This window comes from Esox lucius, chromosome 19, assembly GCF_011004845.1.
Source record: "Esox lucius isolate fEsoLuc1 chromosome 19, fEsoLuc1.pri, whole genome shotgun sequence".
Taxonomy (NCBI): domain Eukaryota; kingdom Metazoa; phylum Chordata; class Actinopteri; order Esociformes; family Esocidae; genus Esox; species Esox lucius.
Genome location: NC_047587.1, coordinates 6,373,362 through 6,396,080, shown reverse-complemented (window position 1 = coordinate 6,396,080; position 22,719 = coordinate 6,373,362). Strand labels below are relative to the sequence as shown.

Sequence of the window (22,719 nt, the reverse complement as noted above, 5' to 3'; positions counted from 1 at the left end):
TCTCAAACAAACTACACAATGTACAGTATTTTTTTAAATCTTTAATACATTTCCTTCATCGAGACCCGATGTGTGTTTCAAGTGTTCCCTAAATGTTTTGACCACTGTGTTAATACCCGAATTCAGATATTTTTGGTAACAAAATGCTTATCCATTGTTTAGCTAGAACATTCCTGTATGTTTGACTGGCTGTCTCACCTAGCTATCTTGAATTATTAATCATATTTACATCGTTTTTTTTAAAGTAAATCTTTATATATTGTTATATATTGATGTTAAAAATTCTTAATTGGGTGGCCTAAGCTGGTCCAGTGGTCTATGCTACCTATGCCATTAAACATATACTGCTACAGCCTGGGTTCAAGTCTGCCCCAAAGCTCTTCTATCGCTCTGCACAGTGTGTATGCAATAAAGCAGAAAAGGCCTGATATGCATTTTATTGGGCTCCCAAAGAGGGTCATGTTAATGGGAAAGGCATTGGGATTATTTGTCAGGTTGCACCCAAGGTATAACTGAGTTTAGGCTTCCACATATAACCCAACGTCTCTGAATATGAGGCAAGGCCATGAGTGTAAATTAGACTTCAGGAAATCTGGAGGGGAGAAAACTGTCTTAGCATTAAAGCCTTGCACAGTTCTTAATTTAAAAGTATTTATTTATTACATTTGACTCAATCAAAACTAGCAACACCACACGTTTCTCGGAAAAGAAAACACCAACGACGGCTATCAAATTACAAGCCCCTGACATGATTAGATAAACACAACAATATCTTTCATGAGTCCTTTAAACATTAAAAGCTAATATACCATCGCTTCACAAAAGGTATCATTTTGGAAAACCAACTCGTCATGTGTGTATAAAACTGGTACATCCTTTAGTACAGCACTGCGTGACGTACTGAAACAGGGAAGCTAGGAAAAATAACCCACTGAGTCGATTTACATTTCTCCTTGCACTATTTCAAGCTCTTTATTTTGGATGTGTCTGAAACACAACATGATGAAGAGACATAGTAATAAAACGTTCAGTCTGGCACTTCACTGAAGACATAGACCAGCCATCAGAGTTGATTGTTTGGAACATACATGACCGAGAGGAAAGTTTGGCCTCTGGCTTCCACACTATTTATAATCATTCAACAAACTGAATGAGTCCTCTGAGGTCCACATTTCCAGTGATTATTGTCCAGAAGGCCCTTCCTCACCGCAGTGACATTTAACCACGTCGTTGATATTCCGAGGGGGTGGGATGGACCTGCCTTGATATTCAGACATTGTATTGCACAGGCGTGTGATTATATCTCTAAAGCACACTCGCACCTTGCCCTGTAGATAAGCTCATCCCGTTTGCTGCCGTATAGCAATTCATATTCATGTTGTCTCACCCCCGATCCCTGATCCTGATTCATATTCATGTTGTCTCACCCCCGATCCCTGATCCTGATTCATATTCATGTTGTCTCACCCCCGATCCCTGATCCTGATTCATATTCATGTCGTCTCACCCCTGATCCTCACTAGATCTCCAAAACAAACACACTGCTGTCATGTGGCAAAGCCTTTCTGGGACTTGGGATCTGCTGTCAGACATGCCATTTCGCAGCAAACCACCCTCATCCAGTGACTCGAACTGGAACACTGATGTGTATATAAAACTACAGGAGTACCACGACTCCAGAAGTCCAGGTGAAGTGCTGGTGCGTTGTCTAGAATGGCACAGCTTGGTTTACTGCAGAGTGTTTGCAAGAACGTGTGATCCTCATTCAATATCAAGTTCAGTTCTGCGACATTTCAATGTCCACTTATTTTCAAATGTTGCTGAGACATCAACTTGACATGGTGTGGCACTTCACTGGAGACAGACTCGAGAAGGGCGTTCATACCGACATGCATAAAACACACACACCTGCGTGCGCTCCTGACTCCTGTTCTCTCCTGTTGTATTCTCTGTCCCTCACATCATCAAGGGCACAGTGGAAAAGAACTAGAACGTTGCGGAATGTACAGTTATGCACACAGTGAGAATGCAAACACGCAAACACACACACGCACCCACACGTTGGCACACACACACACACACACACACACACACACACGCGTCCAGACCACTCAAACCGCCCCCCATCTAGACACTGAGATTGGCTGCTCTCCTGATATTGGACAGAGAAGGTCACATCAGTTACTGGGGCATGGATGGCATCTGCAACAACCTCACTGACTGGCTTTTCTAATCTCTACGAGGCTGGCATGACCTGCCGTGAATGAATTCCGCCCCTATGTGCTCCGAGGGCAGAATTCAGCAGCATGAAAATCAATACAGTCACACCGAACCAAACCAGCTAGATAATGTGGCAGACAACAAGGCACCTGATTAAACTATATAAGTAATAAAAGCCCGTGAGAGTTTTCCACGAGCTGAGTAAACTACCAGGTCACCATGTGCTGGAGTAGGTGTTGTGGTGCTCTCTAAATCCCATCCCTCTGCTGGCTGACTTGAGTATTGACGCTGTCCTAAGCAGAAAACACACAGCCGTTCCTTGCTTTCAAATCATTCATGAGGCCACATCAAAGCCAAAACATCAAACCCTTTCCGCTTTTCCCTGTCCCACATCTTCGGATCCACACCCCTCTTAGAAGCGCAACCACATACAGACAACACACAAACAACACACAGAGAACAAACTCCGTGCCGACCTCGGCTGGGTTTCATAATGTGATGTGGTGTTTATGTGGATTGTTTGTCTCAGTATGTGTGTGGGGTGGGGGGGGGGGTTGGGGGGGGGGGGTTGGCACGTTAATGGCAGAATGCAGCTCCTGTCAGTGTGCTCAGAAATTTGACCTCATGATGATGTCAGAGCTCAGGCCTGCTGGGATCAATGAAATTAGATCAATGAAAAGAACTGTACAGAGAGAGCCACACACACACACACACACTCACATTGGAATGGTACTGTGACCAGAACAGAGGACAACGTGGCAGAGTAGCTGACCCCTGTGACTGACCCAAAATGAAAGGAATGGACCTCGACAGACTCTGTGAGCATGGCCTTGCTCTCTGCATAGGTGGCCATGGGCAGAAATGGCTCTTCAGAGGAGACAGGCTATCTGTACACGGCCCAAAAAATACCCAAGAGACCTAAATTCCAGGATGTAGCGCTGCCTCCCAGGAAAAGATTTAAGCAACTCCACCTGTTAAATAAAGTCTGACAATTATTCCCGATCCACTAATCGAATTCAATTATCAAACAAGTAAGCTTGCTCCAGAAAGACAAATAACCATAAACATAACTGTAACAGTAAAATAGACAGCTAATATGCAGCTATCTATGCAAATTAATGGTAAATCTAACATTTTAAATTGAGATTTTAGTCATTCAGCAGCCGCTCGGCAAAGCAATAACAGTTAACTGCTATGCCAAGGACAAAACATCCAGCCAACTTTTGATTAGCAGCCAGATAACTGACGTCATTTGGAAAGGCACACACTTGTCCATATAAGGTCCCACCAAGCCGTGACGTCGAACTAATTGTCTGTAGAATGAATGAGTCAAAATTCTTTCCTAATGCACTGTAAGAGTAAATGTGATTGGCTGATTGGAAAAATGGGTGGAGTCGTTTAAACATGGGTGGACTTGCCCTGGAGGCAGCTCTGCTTTAGAGGCCAATTTAAAGTCCTTTATCACACAAATGTAGGCAAATATATACTGCATTGCCCATCTATACCTACCACTTGTAATATATAGTATCTCACAAAAGTGAGAACACCCCTTACATTTTTGTAAATATTTGAGTATATTTGTCATTGTTGACAAATATACTCAACCCCTGCAGCAAATGTAACACACCTGCTCCCCATTCCCCCTTTTGTTGCCAGTGGTTTAGACATTAATGGCTGTGTCTTGTGTTATTTTGAGGGGACAGCAAATTTACACTGTTATACAAGCTGTACACTCACTAATTTACATTGTAGCAAAGTGTCATTTCTTCAGTGTTGTCACATGAAAAGATATACTCAAATATTTACAAAAATGTGAGGGGTGTACTCACTTTTGTGAGATTCTGTACATATGCTTAATACTTGTACATTTTCTGCCCTCTTTTATTTGAACTTCTGGTTAGACGCAAACTGCATTTCATTGTACTGTACTTAAAAAAAGAAATTACTGCACTTTTCTAGGGATAGATATGAAAACCTCCCTTCATTCCCAATGTTAAACATAGTCCTTTACTGATAACACCACAGAGCCTCTCCAGACATGTTCTACAAAATGTCAACACCACAGCTGCTGCATTGTTTTAGCCTACTATATTACACCTGCCTCAGACAAAAAGGTTTCAATAATCATCATTTTATAAGTATTTACTGACAGGTGCAACTTCTTTGAGATCAAGTCTTTGTCAGCTCCAGAGAAAGTAGGACAGTTTCCCCTCGTCTCCTAACCCAGGCCCATATCCATCATCACCACCCCAGGCCGAGCACAGCTGGCTATGGTCACAGCAACACATGGCCTTCAGACGACCACACAACACCGTCAGGAAAACATCCAGGAATGGCAATAGCAGCATCCCAACCACATCAGGACAACCGCATAAAGACATCACAAGAACAGGAAGGTTTCCTAAAATGTTCATTTCGATTCACTCCAAGCTTGACATCCAAGACGACAACGTAATATCGTTCAATCGTTAATATCAATTGTATTACTCCACGATGTCTAGACACTTCTTGTAACTAAACGGAACAGGGCAGATGGAGGCTCCTCTCTAGTAGCTGTATATCTAGGCTCTGTTGAGTGTTTACCGGCCTTTCTAGTGTGATACACCCCACTATGTAACAATGAGTGTGGTGAAAGGAGCCCAGCCTGTTGATACCCAGCCTTTTCCTTCCTGAAGGCCAACAGAAACAAAGCATTCTTTACACGCTTTCCTCTAGCGTGAAAATAAGATTTAGCCCTCCTCTCCCCAACACACGCACACACACTCACGCACAGACTGGGTAATAGGCCATCAGGGATGCTGCCAAAAGGACAAAGTGGTTGGAACAGGGGACTTGAGAGAGGGAACGGTTCCCAGGACACAGAGAGCAAGGATGTTTTTTTCCCAGGCTGGTAGGCCTAACCGCCCAGACACTCAGCCACGCCGGACCTGGAGAGCAATGCCGAGTATCTCAACAATGACAAGGGATGAGTGTCAAAGAGCAGAACACTCCTCCGCTCACAGATAGGGGTCACTGTATGCCATGCGACATCGGATGAAGTACGTCGTTCTATAAACCAGGAATTCATAGGAATGTATCAGAGCTATAGGAGACCGGGGTCAGAGTCACTGTCCTAAATCACGTTCTGTCTCTCGTGATAAAAACCTCTTTATAGTGCTGCTGTTTATGGGACATAATGTCACTAAAACATACGGTCACAGAGCTAAAATATCATAGTTTGAGTGGAAAATAAACCCGGGCAGCTGATGTCTGGGAGCAAAGCCAAAGTTAATAACTTTCCGAAAACACAGCTCTCACTGGTGGAGGATACAGATTAGCAGTATGATAATGGGAGGTCGGAGGGGGGGCGGGGGGGTCTGTAAGGGGGTAGACGGCAGGGCAGAGGGCTATTCTCCTAACATGGCTGCGGGAGTCGCAGGACTGGGGAAGAGACCAGACACATGGATCGGAGTGCTTAGGAAAAAAGGTCAGAGACACAGGTTTAGATTGGATCCAGAAGTGGAACAGGGTTACCTTCAAATTAAAACCTGCAAACCTCACACATGTTCACTTTCTGCTACTCACTTTCAGTTATGGACTTAGGTCTACTCCCGCTACATACCTGGACTCCATCAGCTCCTGTACTGTCTACATTACAGGACGGAACAAACTTAAGACGCCGAGCGCAGGCTTCATCCCTCTCACGGAAACCGTTACTCACATTCCACAGCCCCGTGCCACTGTGTACAGGTACCTCCCTCAACTCCTTCGCATTTTAACAACAGAAAAAGCTTTACCTTTCCGTCTCCAAAACCAATACGTGCGACGTCGGTTCATTTTTTTTCGACATCCGGCGCCAACGCTATCTTTAGGGAGCACTATTCAACACCTTTCATTTTCTAACTCGATAGGTTCTAGGCGAGGTTCTCCAACTTGGCGCGGCTTTGGTGGTTCCCCGTCTCCTTGGGAGTGGTTCAGCGTGTCCAGAACCGTGCGTCCTGATCCTGCATCTCCCAGGATCCCTCCCGTCGATCACCTACCCGAGGAGACGCTGCGGCCCGGACCTCGGGACCTGTGGCGGCCGCTTGCCAGGCAGTCCATCCCGTCTCCTTGTCTGGCTGGCAGGGCTGACGGCCCAGGCGGGCAGGGAAGGAGGACCACACACAGCCAGGGAGCCAGGGAGCCAGGGAGCCAGCGAGCCAGGGAGGTGGCGAAAGTGCATCTGACACCGGGGACCCAGGCCACACTTCCTGTGAATGAATGTCTGGAAATACACCTTCCTTGTGCGTGTGCCCTCCCTGCCCGCCCTCCCTGCCCGCCCTCCTGCCTTTCTCTCCACCGGCGGGACAATGGACGGGCCGGGGGGGGGGGGGGCTCCCTGGCTGGAGAAAGAGCAGCAATACGGCTGTACAGGAAGGATGGGGCTGCTCTCTGTTTCCTTTTAAGTTTCACTAGGTCCAGAGAGAGGTGTCTCCGTGGGTCTCTCCTAAGGCTACTCCACTGAGCCTTGGAACCGGGCCGGAGGGCCAAAAGCGCTCGGCCCGAACCTCAGACCGCTGTCAGCCAGACGGGATATGACTCGTGAAATAAGGAACCAGCAGCTGTTGGGGGGGGGGGGGGGGGGGGCAGGTGCTGTGCTACCCCTGGGACAACATGAGCTTGAGCTGGCCGTGGTTTTAGAAGGGAAGTGTATACGTCTCTCCTTTCTCGTGGGTCTTTACTGACTAATAGATTTTGGGGTTTCCCTTGCCTCAACCCAGATTTGACAGCTAATCGTATGAAGGGAAAGGTGATATTGTTATTTTGCACAGAAGGTCAAATTGATATTTGGCCACCAAAACAAACCCAACACTTGGAAATGAGGGATAACTGCCTTGCCTGACAATTTGTTTCCTTCACCTTGCTACCTTTGGGATTTGATCTAGCTATCTTTTGGTACTGGTCAGAACCTCTGAAGCCACTTGTCTGGAAGCTTTCCATTAAATAAATAAAACAACAATAAAACGTTGAAAGGGGGCATGGAGCAGGAAAACGCAGTGCCTTGAATGTTCGTGTGGGCGTGAGGACCCTGATAAACAGGGAGCTACTTGGGCAGGTTGCGGGACGAATGCAGGAAATGTGTCAACAGACCGTAACCCCTCCCTCCAGACAAACACACGCAACATTTCTGTAGAAACACACTGATTTGAGTCCCTTCCTTCACCTCCTCATTGTTTTCCCCACAGGTGAAGAATACACCGTCTTCCCAGAATGAACACAGGAGTGTGTGAGTGGTAAGGTACTCCCACACAAGCAGGAAAAGAACCAGGACCATAATAAAAGTGTGAGTGGCTTGGCTTGACAGTCATGTGAAAAAGTAAGTACCCCCTTGGACAGTAATCTTGTCTTTTTCACATATTTGGACATGTGGATTAGTAATCTACACTTCAAAACTATTGACTGATGAACTTAACTAAATTTAACAAATGACACTGAAAGATTATAATTTGCAATCATTTATCAAAAATGTACAGAAAGCATCTTCATACTGCAGTTGATGTTAATATCTTCAACAGCTGGTGTTGACCCCTTGGGCTGAAATAATATTGCCGTTTCTGTCTTTCAGCTTCTTACACTGACTGGGAGGAATCTTTTGCCCAATCTTCTTTACAGTGCTGCTTCAACTGTGTCATGTTCGAGGGCTTTCTTGCAGGCATTGGCCCACTTCAAGTCCCCTCACAGCGTTTTCAAGTCAGGGTGTCGTTTTTGCAAAACATGGCATCTGGGACTGCGGCCAAACAATTCCACCATTGACTCATCTGTCCAGAGGACATTGTTCCAGTAGTTTTGGACTTTACCCAGGTGTTCTCTGGCAAACTTCAGTCATTTCTTGATATTCTTTGTTAAGAACAGAGGCTTCTTCCTTCCTGACCTCCCATGTATGCCAAGTTTGTCAGTCTCTTTCTGCCAGGCTCATGCACTTCAACATTGTTTGTGGCAAAAGAGGCCTGTAGATCCCCTCATGTTACCCTGGGGTTTCTAGAGATTTCTAGGAGTATCTCTTGACCGAATATTATGTACTGTTAGACAATCTGTTGGACAGTGGAATGGTGAACTTTGAATTCATGGGAATGAGAATTCAATTAAATGAGAACATGACATGGGCATGATATGTTAGCCAAAAGTATAATGTACCTGGGAGGCACCGGGTTGTCACAGGCTGATGTTTAAGAAACTCTGCTGAGGTTAAAGTGACCTTGTCTATTCTTTTGAATGAGCCAATCAAATTCAGATATCAAATATTATTCAGAAATGCTAGTTGTTTGGATCTGACTACTAACCAAAGGGTTTGTAGCTGTTTGGATCTGACTACTAACCAAAGGGTTTCTAGTTGTTTGGATCTGACTACTAACCAAAGGGTTTGTAGCTGTTTGGATCTGACTACTAACCAAAGGGTTTCTAGTTGTTTGGATCTGACTACTAACCAAAGGATTTCTAGTTGTTTGGATCTGACTACTAACCAAAGGGTTTGTAGCTGTTTGGATCTGACTACTAACCAAAGGGTTTCTAGTTGTTTGGATCTGACTACTAACCAAAAGGTTTCTAGTTGTTTGGATCTGACTACTAACCAAAGGATTTCTAGTTGTTTGGATCTGACTACTAACCAAAGGATTTCTAGTTGTTTGGATCTGACTATTAACCAAAGGATTTCTAGTTGTTTGGATCTGACTATTAACCAAAGGATTTCTAGTTGTTTGGATCCGGCTACTAACCAAAGGATTTATAGTTGTTTGGATCTGTCTACTAACCAAAGGATTTCTAGTTGTTTGGATCTGACTACTAACCAAAGGATTTGTAGTTGTTTGGATCTGACTATTAACCAAAGGATTTCTAGTTGTTTGGATCTGACTACTAACCAAAGGATTTGTAGTTGTTTGGATCTGACTACTAACCAAAGGATTTGTAGTTGTTTGGATCTGACTACTAAGCAAAGGATTTCTAGTTGTTTGGATCTGACTACTAAGCAAAGGGTCTCTAGTTGTTTGAAACGGCTGGCAAGTAGAAACTGTTTTCTTGTCCGAGGACATAGAACTTGTGTAAGTGAATATGATGCCAGTGTCTCCTTTAATACCTAAAATGTAAAATTATCTTTTAAATGAAATTGGCCAACTTGGCTAAGGTTAGGTTTAGGATTTGTTTTTTCAAGTGTAATCACGTTTGAATTGATGTGGCAAAAGAATGGGCAGGGTTTCATTAACCTTGCCTGAGTTTCTTCTAGGCACATTTCAGGGCAGCTTTGTCATGTAGGCCACACAAACATATGGTTAAGACCAAACCAAGTTTCTAATTGTTTATGGAAGCCTGGACACACCAGAATTTCTCTTGAAAGATTTTCTTATCATTTGCTGTTTGTGTGCACCTGATTCTAATTTTAGTCATTTTATGTGATTGTAAAGGTAAAATCCTGGCCTGAGGAAAACGTGTCTGAGGCTTCATGGTCAAATTCAACTCATCTGAACCAGTCAGTATCCAAGACAAGAGGAGAAAATTCCTGGGAAAACCTTTCCATGGGAACATCAGCAGACAAAGTTTGACTGTATGTCCTGATTAGCTTATTAATTTACAGTGTTACTCATCAGAAACTGGCCATGTGACATCAGTACTTGCAGACCCACTAATGACCACTGGTGCTTACAGAACAGTCACATAATCATCCATCTAATATCACACTTTGCACACAAGTCATTGGTTGAGAAGACAAAATAAGAGTCAAAACCAATATTTGCCTATTTAAACAAGACTGATTTTTCGGTCCAGGACCACGCTTAATCCGTCCCAGAGCATCCTGATCCCCAAACGACTGCGGCACACCTAAATCTCATTTTTACTTTGATCGTGAGATCCCTTTCAGAGGACGGTTGTTTTCGAAATGGTGAGTTCATGTGACAGTTGTTCCCCTTTTAAAAGGGTTTAATCAAATACTTTTTTTGTATGTATGCACTGCCACCTAGTGGGGATGTTAAGACCTGTAGCTGTTTACATTGACAACATTTCCAACGGGGCAGTGAATGTGCTGCCATACGTGCGAGGACCAGATGTATTCAGGAAGTAAAACAACCAATAGGGAATCCTGACTATCCAGGACATTTTTCCAGTCCTCACATTTGCAAATGTCTTTTTTTTAGGCTTGGGGTTAAGAGTAGGGCTCTAATGGGATTAAGGTTAGGGTTAAAGTTAGGGTGTTAAATGTAGGGATTAGTGGTTAGGTTCAGGGGTTAAGACCAGGTTGTGCTTACGGATGGCGCTTGTTTTAGGGTGAAAGGGTTAAGCAGAATAGGATTTTCTAATTAAATACTTTCGGTCTCTGCAGAGATTGATTTTGTAGTTCAGGACTAGGCTTAATCTCGGCATGCAAAACCAGCCCCAAACCACTCTGGGGAACGGGTCCTAAGCATAGACATGACTAGAGGATGTAACCTGTACATGGTCTTCATTATGTCGTCTTCAAATAGACTGAATTATAATGGACGTTTTTCATATGACTTTTTTATGCCCCTAAATGTGTCTTGTGGAGCTTATGCATCTATTACTTCCATTTAAAATATATACATTGTTGACACATTTAAAGCACTAAACACCTCCCATTCATTATTACTGACTTTGTAGAGGGGAATATGTTAAACACAGATTCAAAGCCTAACTAATAAAGCATGTGATGAATGTAACTAGTTTGACTTTGACTCAGTGCTAAAAACGGGGTTATGGAGAGTTTACAGTAAACACAGTCACATGGACATGCCAAAGTAGGAGTATGGAGACAGAACACCAAACCAAAAGGCACAGAGAGCTTTAGCACTAGTGTAACCAGGCGTTATGGAGTATGCCTGTTTAGTGGCTCCGCCATGGACATCCTCTGTCATTCCGGTCCCAACACCATCCACACCTTGCGACAGATGGAGCTGGAACGCGGTAACTGTAATTCATGACAAACAATTTATGAGACGGTAATAACCCATGTTGACAGTGTGCACATTTTAATAAAGCTCCCATACTGATAATGAGCTGAGTACGCTACCCAAGGGGTGGGGAGTGAGTTAAAGTCAATCAGTCAGTGACAGCGACAGAGGGCTTGGTCCAGCACGACAGCCACCACAATAACAACACATCAGCCATTCATCCAGCCCAGCTATGTTCTCCCAGGATGCCTTGCTCCTTCCCAGGGCAGAGGGAACACAAATAGCTTCATTGTTATGGCCCCATAAGGCCTCATTATAAGACGAAGCAACCAGGTCACACTTTCAAACCCAAACTGCGTGCTGTGGTTAACATTAATAAGATCCACTCACGCACACACACACACAGGTGTGGAGCAGGAGTTAAACTCTCAGGTTATTGTGTGAAGTCCAGAGATGCCTTGTTAGACATTACAATATAAGCAGGAGTTGAGTCATAAGGACAGGAGTTTCGTTTGTTCACAAAGACCTTGTCATTGGGATATCCCTCTCAGAGGACTAAAATATGTTTTCCCTACAGAATAGAAACAACTAGACTCGCAGCACCATTACTGTTGCCTTATGCAGCGAATCTAAATGAAATCTGCTAGAATTAGAATGATGGATTTACCCTAAAAAGGAGCTGGACTTTTAGGTTCTCTTGAATAAGCGGTGTTAGTTACCAAACAAATAAAAAAATGGGGACAGTTGGTGGGGGTACATGGGTAGAGAAATTATGATCTATAGAATGCAATGTATCGTTAACAATTAGGTTAACGATACATTTTGCCAAAAAATAACGCAGCACAACAGACGGGGAAAGAGTTAATGACTTCATTACTTGTGCTGCGAATGCTTCACTGCTCCTGTTTTTTAACAAACCTCTTCTCTTGCTCAGAATGACAAACTCAGGTTATGCAATGGCAGCCAGAGCATCAGGAAATAACTGACACGCTCAACTACTGAGCTACAATACATCGCGTTGAAATAGAAGATGCGTCTATTTATTCGGAAACAAGGAAATGCAATTATTCAATTCAATTCAATTGAAATACCTTACGCCCTTTGACAAACAACCTTGGTTCAGCAAAAGTTCAAGCAAAGTTCTACAAAAGCTGGATGACAGATAATGCAGCGACTGCATATAAGGTCAGTGGTATAGGATAGACAGATAACCCACCTGATGTATACATGTGAGAAATCAGGATGTAATTTCCCCTCCCCAGAGAGTGGAATACTGACGGCCAGCAGGAGACATCCTGCCATTTTGCACCAGCCAAGAGTTTGATCCCTACACAATTCTGTCTCCAACACAATTTTGTTTAGAATGCATTATGACCCGAGTGAACTACGTTTTGTAGACTTTATCCTTTGCCAAAGGTTTTATTGGTTTGATCATATTGCACTGAGAATTTAAGTAATCCCACTTCTTAGAGTGGGGGATTCCTGACAGAAACATGCTGGGTTCTGAGGGTTCCCCACACTAGCCTTCCACTGGAAAGAACAGTCTGTTAGCCATCTTGGTTTAGTTGGAAGGAACCTTTATACATGTAATAAGGTATTCATGCTATGTAGGGTTAACAACATAGCACTTAGATAATACAATCCCTTGGACTTGGAATCACTGATGTCAGAAGGTGAATCTACACACACCCACAAGTCAGATCAAGTACAAACACAAATACCAGATAAAATGAAGAGGAAATGGGATTCTCCCAAACTTATGGGAGCAATGTTTCAATGTTTAAGTAACCAATCTAACTGGGGGAGGGTCCAACATAATCACTCTTCTCGTGCAATTTCTGCTGTCTCAACCCAAATGGTTTAATTAAGTGACAACTAATTTGTCTATTTCTTTTGGTGCAGAGAGACACTGCCTTAAAGGCTCACCTCACCACTCCCAGGAGGTGCCCTGGGGGTGACATTGCACAACTGCAAACGTTTTCCTTAAACAGCGCCTGGATAGGCTACCGTTGGCTCTGCTTTCAATGAATAATTAGCCGGCCTCCACAATGTGTGCAAACAATGTTTAATCCCTGCAGGCTGGGAGAGATAACACGTAGCCACGTGAGAGTGCGTTCTCTCTCTCTCTCTCTCTCTCTCTCTCTCTCTCTCTCTCCGTTCTCTCTCCGTCTAGCGCTCTCTCTCTCTCCCTCTCTCTCGTGGTGCGTGCCCAGGCACAGTGCACTCTAGTGTTTACAACACAGTTCCTGTAAGTCAGACACTGGGGGATTCCACTTCTTAGCTCAAGCCCATATCTTGGGGAACAACAGCTGCAAGACACCAGCTCCGCTTGAGCGGGCCCAGCACTGGGATGCCCACTGTCTGAAGGGGCTTTCAATAACCAGAACAAATATTAAATGTTGCAAAGCTAGCAAAGGTTGTAAATGGAGCAAAGCTAGCAAAGGTTGTACAATAAATTAGTGAAATACTGCTGCATTTAAAATAATAGGATTACATGCCTATTTGCAATCTACAGACAAGACTGTATATGCAGCCCTGTTCGATATTATAGAAAAGTAAACAACAACAAGTAAAAAGTAAATAAATACTTAAAATGTTGTCCTTGGGGCATTAAGGTAATTGGACTACGGGTTAATGCTTGTCTCTGTAACCTTCCTCTTAACAAGCTGTACCACAATCAGAGGTGTAAAAAGTACAAAGTAAAAGTACTTGGCTGTGTTTGGCTGGCTAATAGTTAAGAAAAGTTTCGAATTACGAAGTAAATCACCAGGTAAAAGGAGTTCATGTCTAACCAGAGATCAATAAAATGAAAAGGAAGAGTAAAAATGATTTATAAAAGTAATTGGTTAGTTGAACTGAATCTGGTCATGTATCTTCTAATTAGGAACTTCCCAAAACGGAGTTCCTTTACGCTGTAGTCTATAGCCTACCAGTCATACTTCTGGTATAGTTGTTAGTTGATCCAGACAACATAATCGCTGGCTCAACAAGACCCTAAATTCTACTTTATCGGTGACTAACGATATTATAGTGTTATGTACATATAATTACACGTTATACACAATATTATAATCCAGTGTGTCGGCACCTGGACTTTGACGTAATTTGCCCACTGATTTTGCGAAACGCACCCTGCTGCTCTGACATTCTCACCTGAACATTCCTTAGACTCCGTATTCAACACGTACGGAGTGTGTGGTTTCCTTCGGAAAGCGGCCCGTCTGAAGTCGTCCATTACCTCTCTCTCCGCCGACCGTTCCAACATCGAAAAAAGATTCGCAGCCCAAGCACCTTAACTGGGCTACGTTAGAGACCCTTAATCAAGCACTAACAAGTGCATTCAACACTTTCATTACAGATAATGTCAAACAATCTAATAGTCCAATAAATCTATTTCAAAATTGAGAAAATGTCCCGGTGACACCTGGAAAATATTTGTTCCCGGTTGCGCCACAATAAATGATGATTACCACGTCCAAAGTTACTGAGTGGTGCGCTTCCTTTCTGGGTCAACACATCATCATCCGCTTATCTCTGTACAATCACCTTGAAGCAAACTATTCCAAACCACGCCTGGTTTAAATGCTGCACACGGTCTCTGTTGCTCTGATTGGAGGAAAAACTGAATAATTTCACTGGCTGCAGGGATCATTGTCTGTAACCCTCAATCTCAGGGAGTAAAGGTGATTCGCAAAACCGCCTTTAGATTTTGGGTGCTTGAAGACAAAAAAAATTGTGCAAAAACGTAGTACACAATTTTCGGTGACCCTTTTGGTCTCGGCAGCAAGACTTTTATTACCAGTGCCCAGTCGTGGACTGCATCTTTTTTATCTGAAAGACAGCCTCTCTTTCAATTCAATATATTTGGCCGTTGAGTGGTGAGAAAATGTATGACTTAAACTAGTTTCTTGCAATTCTACACGTTACCACGATATGTGAGTGACAAAACATAAGGCCCCCGTGGAGTTCATACTTCCTGTGTATTCTGGTTTATGATCTCTTCAAGGTTTAGAAAGCTGTCTTGACAACTTGACCTAGTGCGAAGAAAAATATACTGACATGAACGAACTGAGTGACTGTCAATGATTGCCATACAAAGTGAGAAACTATTGATGCACTGTTTTTGAAATGACACCAAAAGTATTTATACTTATTAACTCTTGACAGTAAATAACACTGAAAAAGTTCGGGTGCACTCGTCAGAAAATACAAACTCGCTAGGATTACCAGTGGGCCCTGTTTATAAGTAGAGTTGCATTTTGTATTTTGCACACAATCTTCAGAGCAATGATATGATGTAAGTCAGGTACTTACTGTAATAAGTAATTTAAACTGAATCTTCAAACACAGGCACGTTTACATGACAAGGACACCATTTCAGTGGTCATTGTACTTAACAAATAATACTCATCCAAGCACATATGTTACATTTTATTTCAAGAACAGTTTTTTCTTCTTCTATTGAAACAAAAGGTCATGTTGTGAGTATATTGCTGTCTTTTCATAATTTTTTCGTTTGTTGGTTAGCGTCTCTGAACATCAGTTAGGACATCAGAGGACCATCAACATTATGTTCCAAAAGTAAATTTAACCTGTGCAAAGAATCAAGGGAGTAAGCAAAATGAATAGTCTCCAGGCATCAGTCACTCGACTCATTTGGAACTCATACACCTTTTTCATGTTCTCCAATTCCAGCCAATGTTGTATAATTGAAATAATTGATTCCAAAGATACAGCCCTAAAGTACAGAAGTTAGCACAGCCATTATCCACGGCAATTACAGGCATGCTTTCATCAGCACTGTGTGGATTCTAAAGTTGATTGTCCTGACAATTGTATACACATCTCACGTATCCCATTGTCCTGAATATTGTATACATATCTCACGTATCCCATTGTCCTGAACATTGTACACATATCTCACGTATCCCATTGTCCTGACTATTGTACACATATCTCACGTATCCCATTGTCCTGACTATTGTACACATATCTCATGTATCCCATTGTCCTGACAATTGTACACATATCTCACATATTCCATTTTCCTGACTATTGTACACATATCCCATTGTCCTGACTATTGTACACATATCTCATGTATCCCATTGTCCTGACTATTGTATACATATCTCATGTATCCAATTGTCCTGACTATTGTATACATGTCTCACATATCCCATTGTCCTGGCTATTGTATACATGTCTCACATATCCCATTGTCCTGGCTATTGTATACATACCCCAACAGAATACAGAATTTTGGAAAAACACAACCCATATTTTGTGAATAATGAATGTAGAAGTGAAAGAATAATCTCAATGCATCTGGATGTCATCCATGGAACAAGGTGTTCCATCTTTGCTTTAATAACTAATCATCAATATCAATTTCAAAGAGACAGAGATATATTTTGGATATGAATCAGGCAAACGAATCATGCGACTCAAACACCTGCTACATCATTAGCACCATCACACAGTGTTCTTGGATCTCTTAGCATTAATATTTCAACTAGGTTAATGAGATCACCCAACCCCAATGAAAGTATTGTTCAGATGGTGTTTACAAGTGATGCACAAAATCCACACAATATACTGGAAGCCTTTTTTTCCCACTGTCCTCATTTTGCTGGTTAGTATGATGTCTTGTTCCCACAGGTATAGATAAGCACAAGATAGAGGCCTGTGTGGTGATACCTCTACAGTCACTGGGTTCTACGGAGAATCCAAATAATTATAATCGATTGCTTCAGTGCATGGTCCTGTTTGTGCTTTAGGTAGTTTATTTTTAGTTTGAACCCTTCTGTTCCAGCCCCAGAATGAGACTGATTTGGTGTCATTTCCCCTTGGTTAGACAGAGTATGAAACAAGCAATATCTTACACATGAAGGATATGAAGAGTCAACTCAGAAGTCCATATTGAGTCAGCAACATGATACTAGAGACACGGCATTTGGGAAATGTGTTACTGCATCTGAACAGAGGGAGGGTTTAATGTCACCACACCATTTTCAAGTCAACCACATTCAGGTATATTCCTCAACTTCCCCACAACGTCTAAAGTCTCTATGGCAGCTACTCAACAAACACAATCATTTACCTCAGGATTAACCACGGTAAGAAAACAAACAAAAATGAAGTAAAAAATATATTCTTTATGTCTTGCAAAAGAGTTGTATAAAAACAAGCATCTCAAGTGTATTGTCGTTAGATAGGTATTTGAAATATAGGCAATCGTAAAACCTCATACCTGAAAAGCAATATCATTTCCATTCCATTAGTCTTTCCATAATGTAAATTCAAAATGACCATGTAGAAAAGACAGAAGCACTCACACATGTAGAGATTAACCATTCAAACAGATCGTAATACATGTCTAATATTCTGTCTAGTCTATTTGGGACATTAGTAAGCCTCTAAAATCACCAAAACAAAACCATATTCTTGGCTGCAAATTTTCAGGCCGAACTTGTATCATAGAGGCCTACAGTAAACCAATCCAAAACTGTGTTGCATTAAATTGGAAAACAGCGTATTGTTCTAGAAATGTCAATATTTGTTTTAAATGATAATAGTAAGAACATAATAATAGCCCTAAGTCAGTCAATGTGAGCTAAGCTAACCCTCATTACTGAAGCATAAACACCTACAATCATTTAAATTATGTCACATGCAAATTCAAAGTAATAAGTAATGTAACAAAACACATAAATGAATGACCAAGTCAGTTAAATACTAAATAAATAAACAGAGTGTACTTTAGTTTGCAGTGATAAAAAAAAAGTGAGGAATGTCTAGAATGTTTTGGGAAGGTTGCAAGAAACCAAAATTAACTAGAAAATAATGCAGAAATTATCACTTAATAGCTTGTTTTTAGCTTCCCGAATTAATGTGCAACATAGGGACATTTCTACAAAACAACACTGAAATTAGAAGAGGCTGGGAATACATTAGGGTACCTCTTAAACATCTGCTATAAGCTGGTAAAAGTATAGACATACAAAGATGAATAAATTACTGAATATTGCAATGTTGTTGTAGTCATTTACTCAGTGCTTATACTCTTAAACGAACTACCTAACTTCAACAGTGTTAAGTACTTTTTTAATAGCCTCAATTACTGGCAATGCCTCACTAAAGCAATTGTTGTTTCTTTTCCTTAACCACCAGCATAGCTAATGACTCTAAATTCCGGAGGTTAATTAATGTATTTTTAAGGTTATTGCCATCTTATTGCAAAGTTTTTTTTATATAACTTTCCAAATGTCACCCATTCCTTTTTTAAATGTTACCCATTATTTAAGCAACAATAACCACATTTTAAGGGTAATTTCTCTATTATTTCCTGATTGTTGTTGGTTCCTGCTACCTTCTTTGAACTCTTGGACATTACCCTCTTATTTCACCAACACTAGCAAAAGTGCTACCTACCCTCTGTGTTTGTATTGACATCTGGACCCTCCAATATCTCACTCCTGGACAGAACGTGCTATTTTCCCAGCTAAACCAATGAAGGGCAGGGCATCTGCATTTGGTCTTTACATCAATCAACCAACCAACCAGAAGAGAGTGTGGCCAGTGTTAGTGGGACTTGCTGACGGGACACAGAGTCTATCCCTGGGGGATACGAATTAGACAGATGCAGGAGTCCCTGGTGCTGAGGCAAGTGCTGGTCCCATGGTTGGAGGCCTAGAGGCCTGGGGAGGAGGCTGCTGGTGCAGGCTGCTGGGGGGGTCCAACAGGTCTCTGCTGCTGGACAGGGGTGGGGCCTGGTCCTCCTGAAAGGCTGTCACATTTTTAGAATTCGAAATCAGACTACGAGGAAGGGAGGTAAGAAGAAACAAGAGCGAGAGAGGAGGGAATGGCTGAAAGTGAAAACAACATGTGTCTCGCTAGTGTAATAAAGTAAAAAGGACCTGTATGTAACTGGTGGTATGAAGTAAATATAAGATGTATCTCAGTGGTGTAATAAAGAAGAAAAGACACATATAAAATAAAAAGGACATGTACACTACTGGTGTTATGAAGTAAAAAGGACATGTACTCTACTGGTGTTATAAAGTAAAAAGGACATTCATTTAACTGGTGTTATAAAATAAAAAGGACATGTACTCTACTGGTGTTATAAAGTAAAAAGGACAATTATTTTACTGGTGTTATAGAGTAAAAAGGACATGTACTCTACTGGTGTTATAAAGTAAAAAGGACATTTATTTAACTGGTGTTATAAAGTAAAAAGGAAATATTTTACTAGTGTTATAAAAGTTTATTTTACTGGTGTTTGAAAGGAAATATGATGTATATTTTACTTGTGTAATAAGGTAAAAATGACATGTAAAGTAAAGAAAATCATTTTGTTGTGTTATAGACACTTTAAACATTTGGTTCAATTAACTATAAAAGAAAAAAAATGGAAAATCTCATGTACATAAATATTCCAGCAAAATAATTGATCCCACAGGTGTTATAAAATGCTTAGAAATGTACAAACAAATGGGTGGTAAAAAAACAACACAGGGAAATAGTTTCATATTTAAAATGATTTGGGAGGATTGCCGAGTTAGACATTCGATTTGTCAGACGTTAACTGCCTGTAGGGATGATTCAGTAGATTAAGAATTGATTCATAACAAACATTACCTACTATAGTCTGGGTTGTTAAGAGATGAGGCTAGGACTTGTATTCAGGTGAACTGAGTCAGTGCTTATAAACACAATGCAAGACTGCACAGATACATGAAGCTGCATTACTCTGAAGAGTATTACTGATGACAAAATTGTTTTATGGATCACATCCCCCGATTCTAAAAAAGTTGGGACACTGTACAAATTGTGAGTAAAAAAGGAATGGAATAATTTACAAATCTCATAAACTTATATTTAATTCACAATAGAATATAGATAACGAATGTAGAAAGTGAGACATTTTGTAATGTCATGCCAAGTATTGGCTCATTTTGGATTTCATGAGAGCTACACATTCCAAAAAAGTTGGGACAGGTTGCAATAAGAGAACAAAAGTTAAATGTACAGATAAGGAACAGTTGGAGGACCAATTTGCAACTTATTATGTCTATTGGCAACATGATTGGGTATAAAAAGAGCCTCTCAGAGTGGCAGTGTCTCTCAGAAGTCAAGATGGGCAGAGGATCACCAATTCCCCCAATGCTGCGGCAAAAGATAGTGGAGCAATATCAGAAAGGAGTTTCTCAGAGAAAAATTGCAAAGAGTTTGAAGTTATCATCATCTACAGTGCATAATATCATCCAAAGATTCAGAGAATCTGGAACAATCTCTGTGCATAAGGGTGAAGGCCAGAAAACCATACTGGATGTCCGTGATCACATACAGGAATGATACTGTAATGGAAATCACAACAAGGGCTCAGGAATACTTCCAGAAAACATTGTCGGTGAACACAATCCACCGTGCCATTCGCTGTTGCCGGCTAAAACTCTAAAGGTCAAAAAATAAGCCGTTTCTAAACAGGATCCAGAAGCGCAGGCGTTTTCTCTGGGCCAAGGATAATTTAAAATGGACTGTGGCAAAGTGGAAAAGTCTTCTGTGGTCAGACAAATCAAAATTTGAAGTTCATTTTGGAAATCTGGGACGCCATGTCATCCGGACTAAAGAGTACAAAGACAACCCAAGTTGTTATCAGCGCTCAGTTCAGAAGCCTGCATCTCTGATGGTATGGGGTTGCATGAGTGTGTGTGGCATGGGTAGCCTACACATCTGGAAAGGCACCATCAATGCTGACAGTAATATCCAAGTTCTAGAACAACATATGCTCCCATCCAGACTCTTTCAGGGAAGACCTTGCAACATGACAATGCCAGACCACATACTGCATCAATTACAATGTCATGGCTGCATAGAAGAAGGATCCGGGTACTGAAATGGCCAGCCTGCAGTCCAGATCTTTCACCCATAGAAAACATTTGGCGCATCATAAAGAGGAAGGTGCGACAAAGAAGACCTAGGACAGTTGAGCAACTAGAAGCCTGTATTGGACAAGAATGGGACAACATTCCTATTCATTAACTTGAGCAACTTGTCTCCTCAGTACCTAGACGTTTGCAGTCTGTTATAAAAAGAAGAGGGGATGCCACACAGTGGTAAACATGGCCTTGTCCCAACTTTTTTGAGATGTGTTGATGCCATGACATTTAAAATCAACAATTTTTTCCCTTAAAGTGATACATTTTCTCAGTTTAAACATTTGATATGTCATCTATGTTGTACTCTGAATAAAATATTGAAATGTGAAACTTCCACATCATTGCATTCTGTTTTTATTCACAATTGTACAGTGTCCCAACTTTTTTGGAATCGGGTTTGTACATTTACTTGCAGAATAAGCTAATTGCAAAATGACTGAAAATTTGATCAATTACAGATCAATTATTTCAACAATAAATTAAGAAGACTTATTTAACACTTCAAGCTGAGGCTTCCATAGGCTTGTGTGTCTGTGGGAGTGTGCGCGTGCGCGTGCGTGCGTGCATATGTGTTATGAAATGTGAATTTGAGGTGTAAGAGGTAGCTCTGGGGCATGCTGTATCCTGCAGATGCGAGACCTCAGGAGTACATGTCAGGAGTACAAACGAGATACGTGGAAGTAGGCGAAGCCATGGATTTCAGGCCGCTGGGACTTTACCTGTGGGCTAGTAAGTCTCTCGCTCGCCTTAGTTGTGGGGAGGTTGGCGATACTGAGGCAGAGGCAGCAGGCTGCTGACAATCTAGGAGAAACTGATAAATTAGACAAATATACAGAGTGGTGACGGTCAGGGTACATGGGACACACAAGGGGGAAACAGACAAAAGGAAGAGCTTGTCAGGGACAGGGGACACTGGTCTCACCGTGACTCAATGTGATTGAGGGGAAACATTTAGCTCTTTGTCGTAGTACGGCATCAGAGCATGTAGCATTACATTTGTTCTTTTATTTTTTAAATCTGAGTTGATACGGTCTGTACAGCTTTTTTGCTTCGCATTCAGTTTTAAAGTAAAGACAAATAATGATTCATACAGGAAAGGTCACGCGCCTAGATACGACCATTAGCTGCGGTGTACTGGCCATTTACCACAAACTCTAGATTTACCTTACACTTATTCTAAAACTGCTTAGAAATGTAACCAGAACTATACAAACACATGTATTTTGTCATATCAGTGGTATACAGTCTGATATGCCCTGGCTTTCAACCAACAAGCACTCAAGGCTTGAATCACCCAGTTTATAATACTGTCTATAAAATAGATAAGAGAACGAAACAGAGGCAAAACAAAAAAAGAAAGAGAGAGATCTCTGTTCATTTCACAAGGCCAATAATGGCCTTGTGCTCCACTGAATGATTGCTCATTACTGAAAACCAGCCTAATCCGACCCAACTGACAAGACATTCCTCTATCCATCCTGGAGGACAGACAGCACCATTAACATACACAGGGAAGCACACAGACACACAGAATATAGAATGGACAGTTTCAAATGTGTCTGTGCTGTACCAAGAGACAAGGACATGGTAATCAACAGTTGCTAAGCGGATCCAGTGGGGCTATAGACAAAGTAGCATGT

The 22,719-nt window shown here is 41.7% G+C and overlaps 2 protein-coding genes across 6 annotated transcripts in view; both read right to left on the bottom strand.

Annotated features, from left to right (window-relative positions):
• Positions 1-14,624, bottom strand: part of fgd4a (FYVE, RhoGEF and PH domain containing 4a) — a 67,429-nt gene extending 52,805 nt beyond the window's left edge. Inside the window, exon 1 of one of the 2 annotated variants that reach the window (XM_010883294.3) lies at positions 14,289-14,624. In XM_010883294.3, the coding sequence (XP_010881596.2) occupies positions 14,289-14,400 (112 nt within the window). In that variant the 5' untranslated portion in view covers positions 14,401-14,624. Of the gene's footprint in view, positions 1-5,996; positions 6,129-14,288 lie in introns of those variants that run through there. The other variant, XM_010883296.3, reaches the window with a different exon arrangement.
• A 927-nt stretch (positions 14,625-15,551) lies between these two features.
• bicd1a (bicaudal D homolog 1a) overlaps positions 15,552-22,719 on the bottom strand; it is a 52,839-nt gene continuing 45,671 nt past the window's right edge. The window contains exons 8-9 of one of the 4 annotated variants that reach the window (XM_013138754.4): positions 21,799-21,890; positions 15,552-18,916 (exon numbers count right to left, since the gene is read on the bottom strand). In XM_013138754.4, the coding sequence (XP_012994208.3) occupies positions 18,682-18,916; positions 21,799-21,890 (327 nt within the window). In that variant the 3' untranslated portion in view covers positions 15,552-18,681. Of the gene's footprint in view, positions 18,925-21,798; positions 21,891-22,719 lie in introns of all 4 variants that reach the window. The other 3 variants (XM_013138755.4, XM_013138758.4, XM_013138757.4) reach the window with 3 other exon arrangements.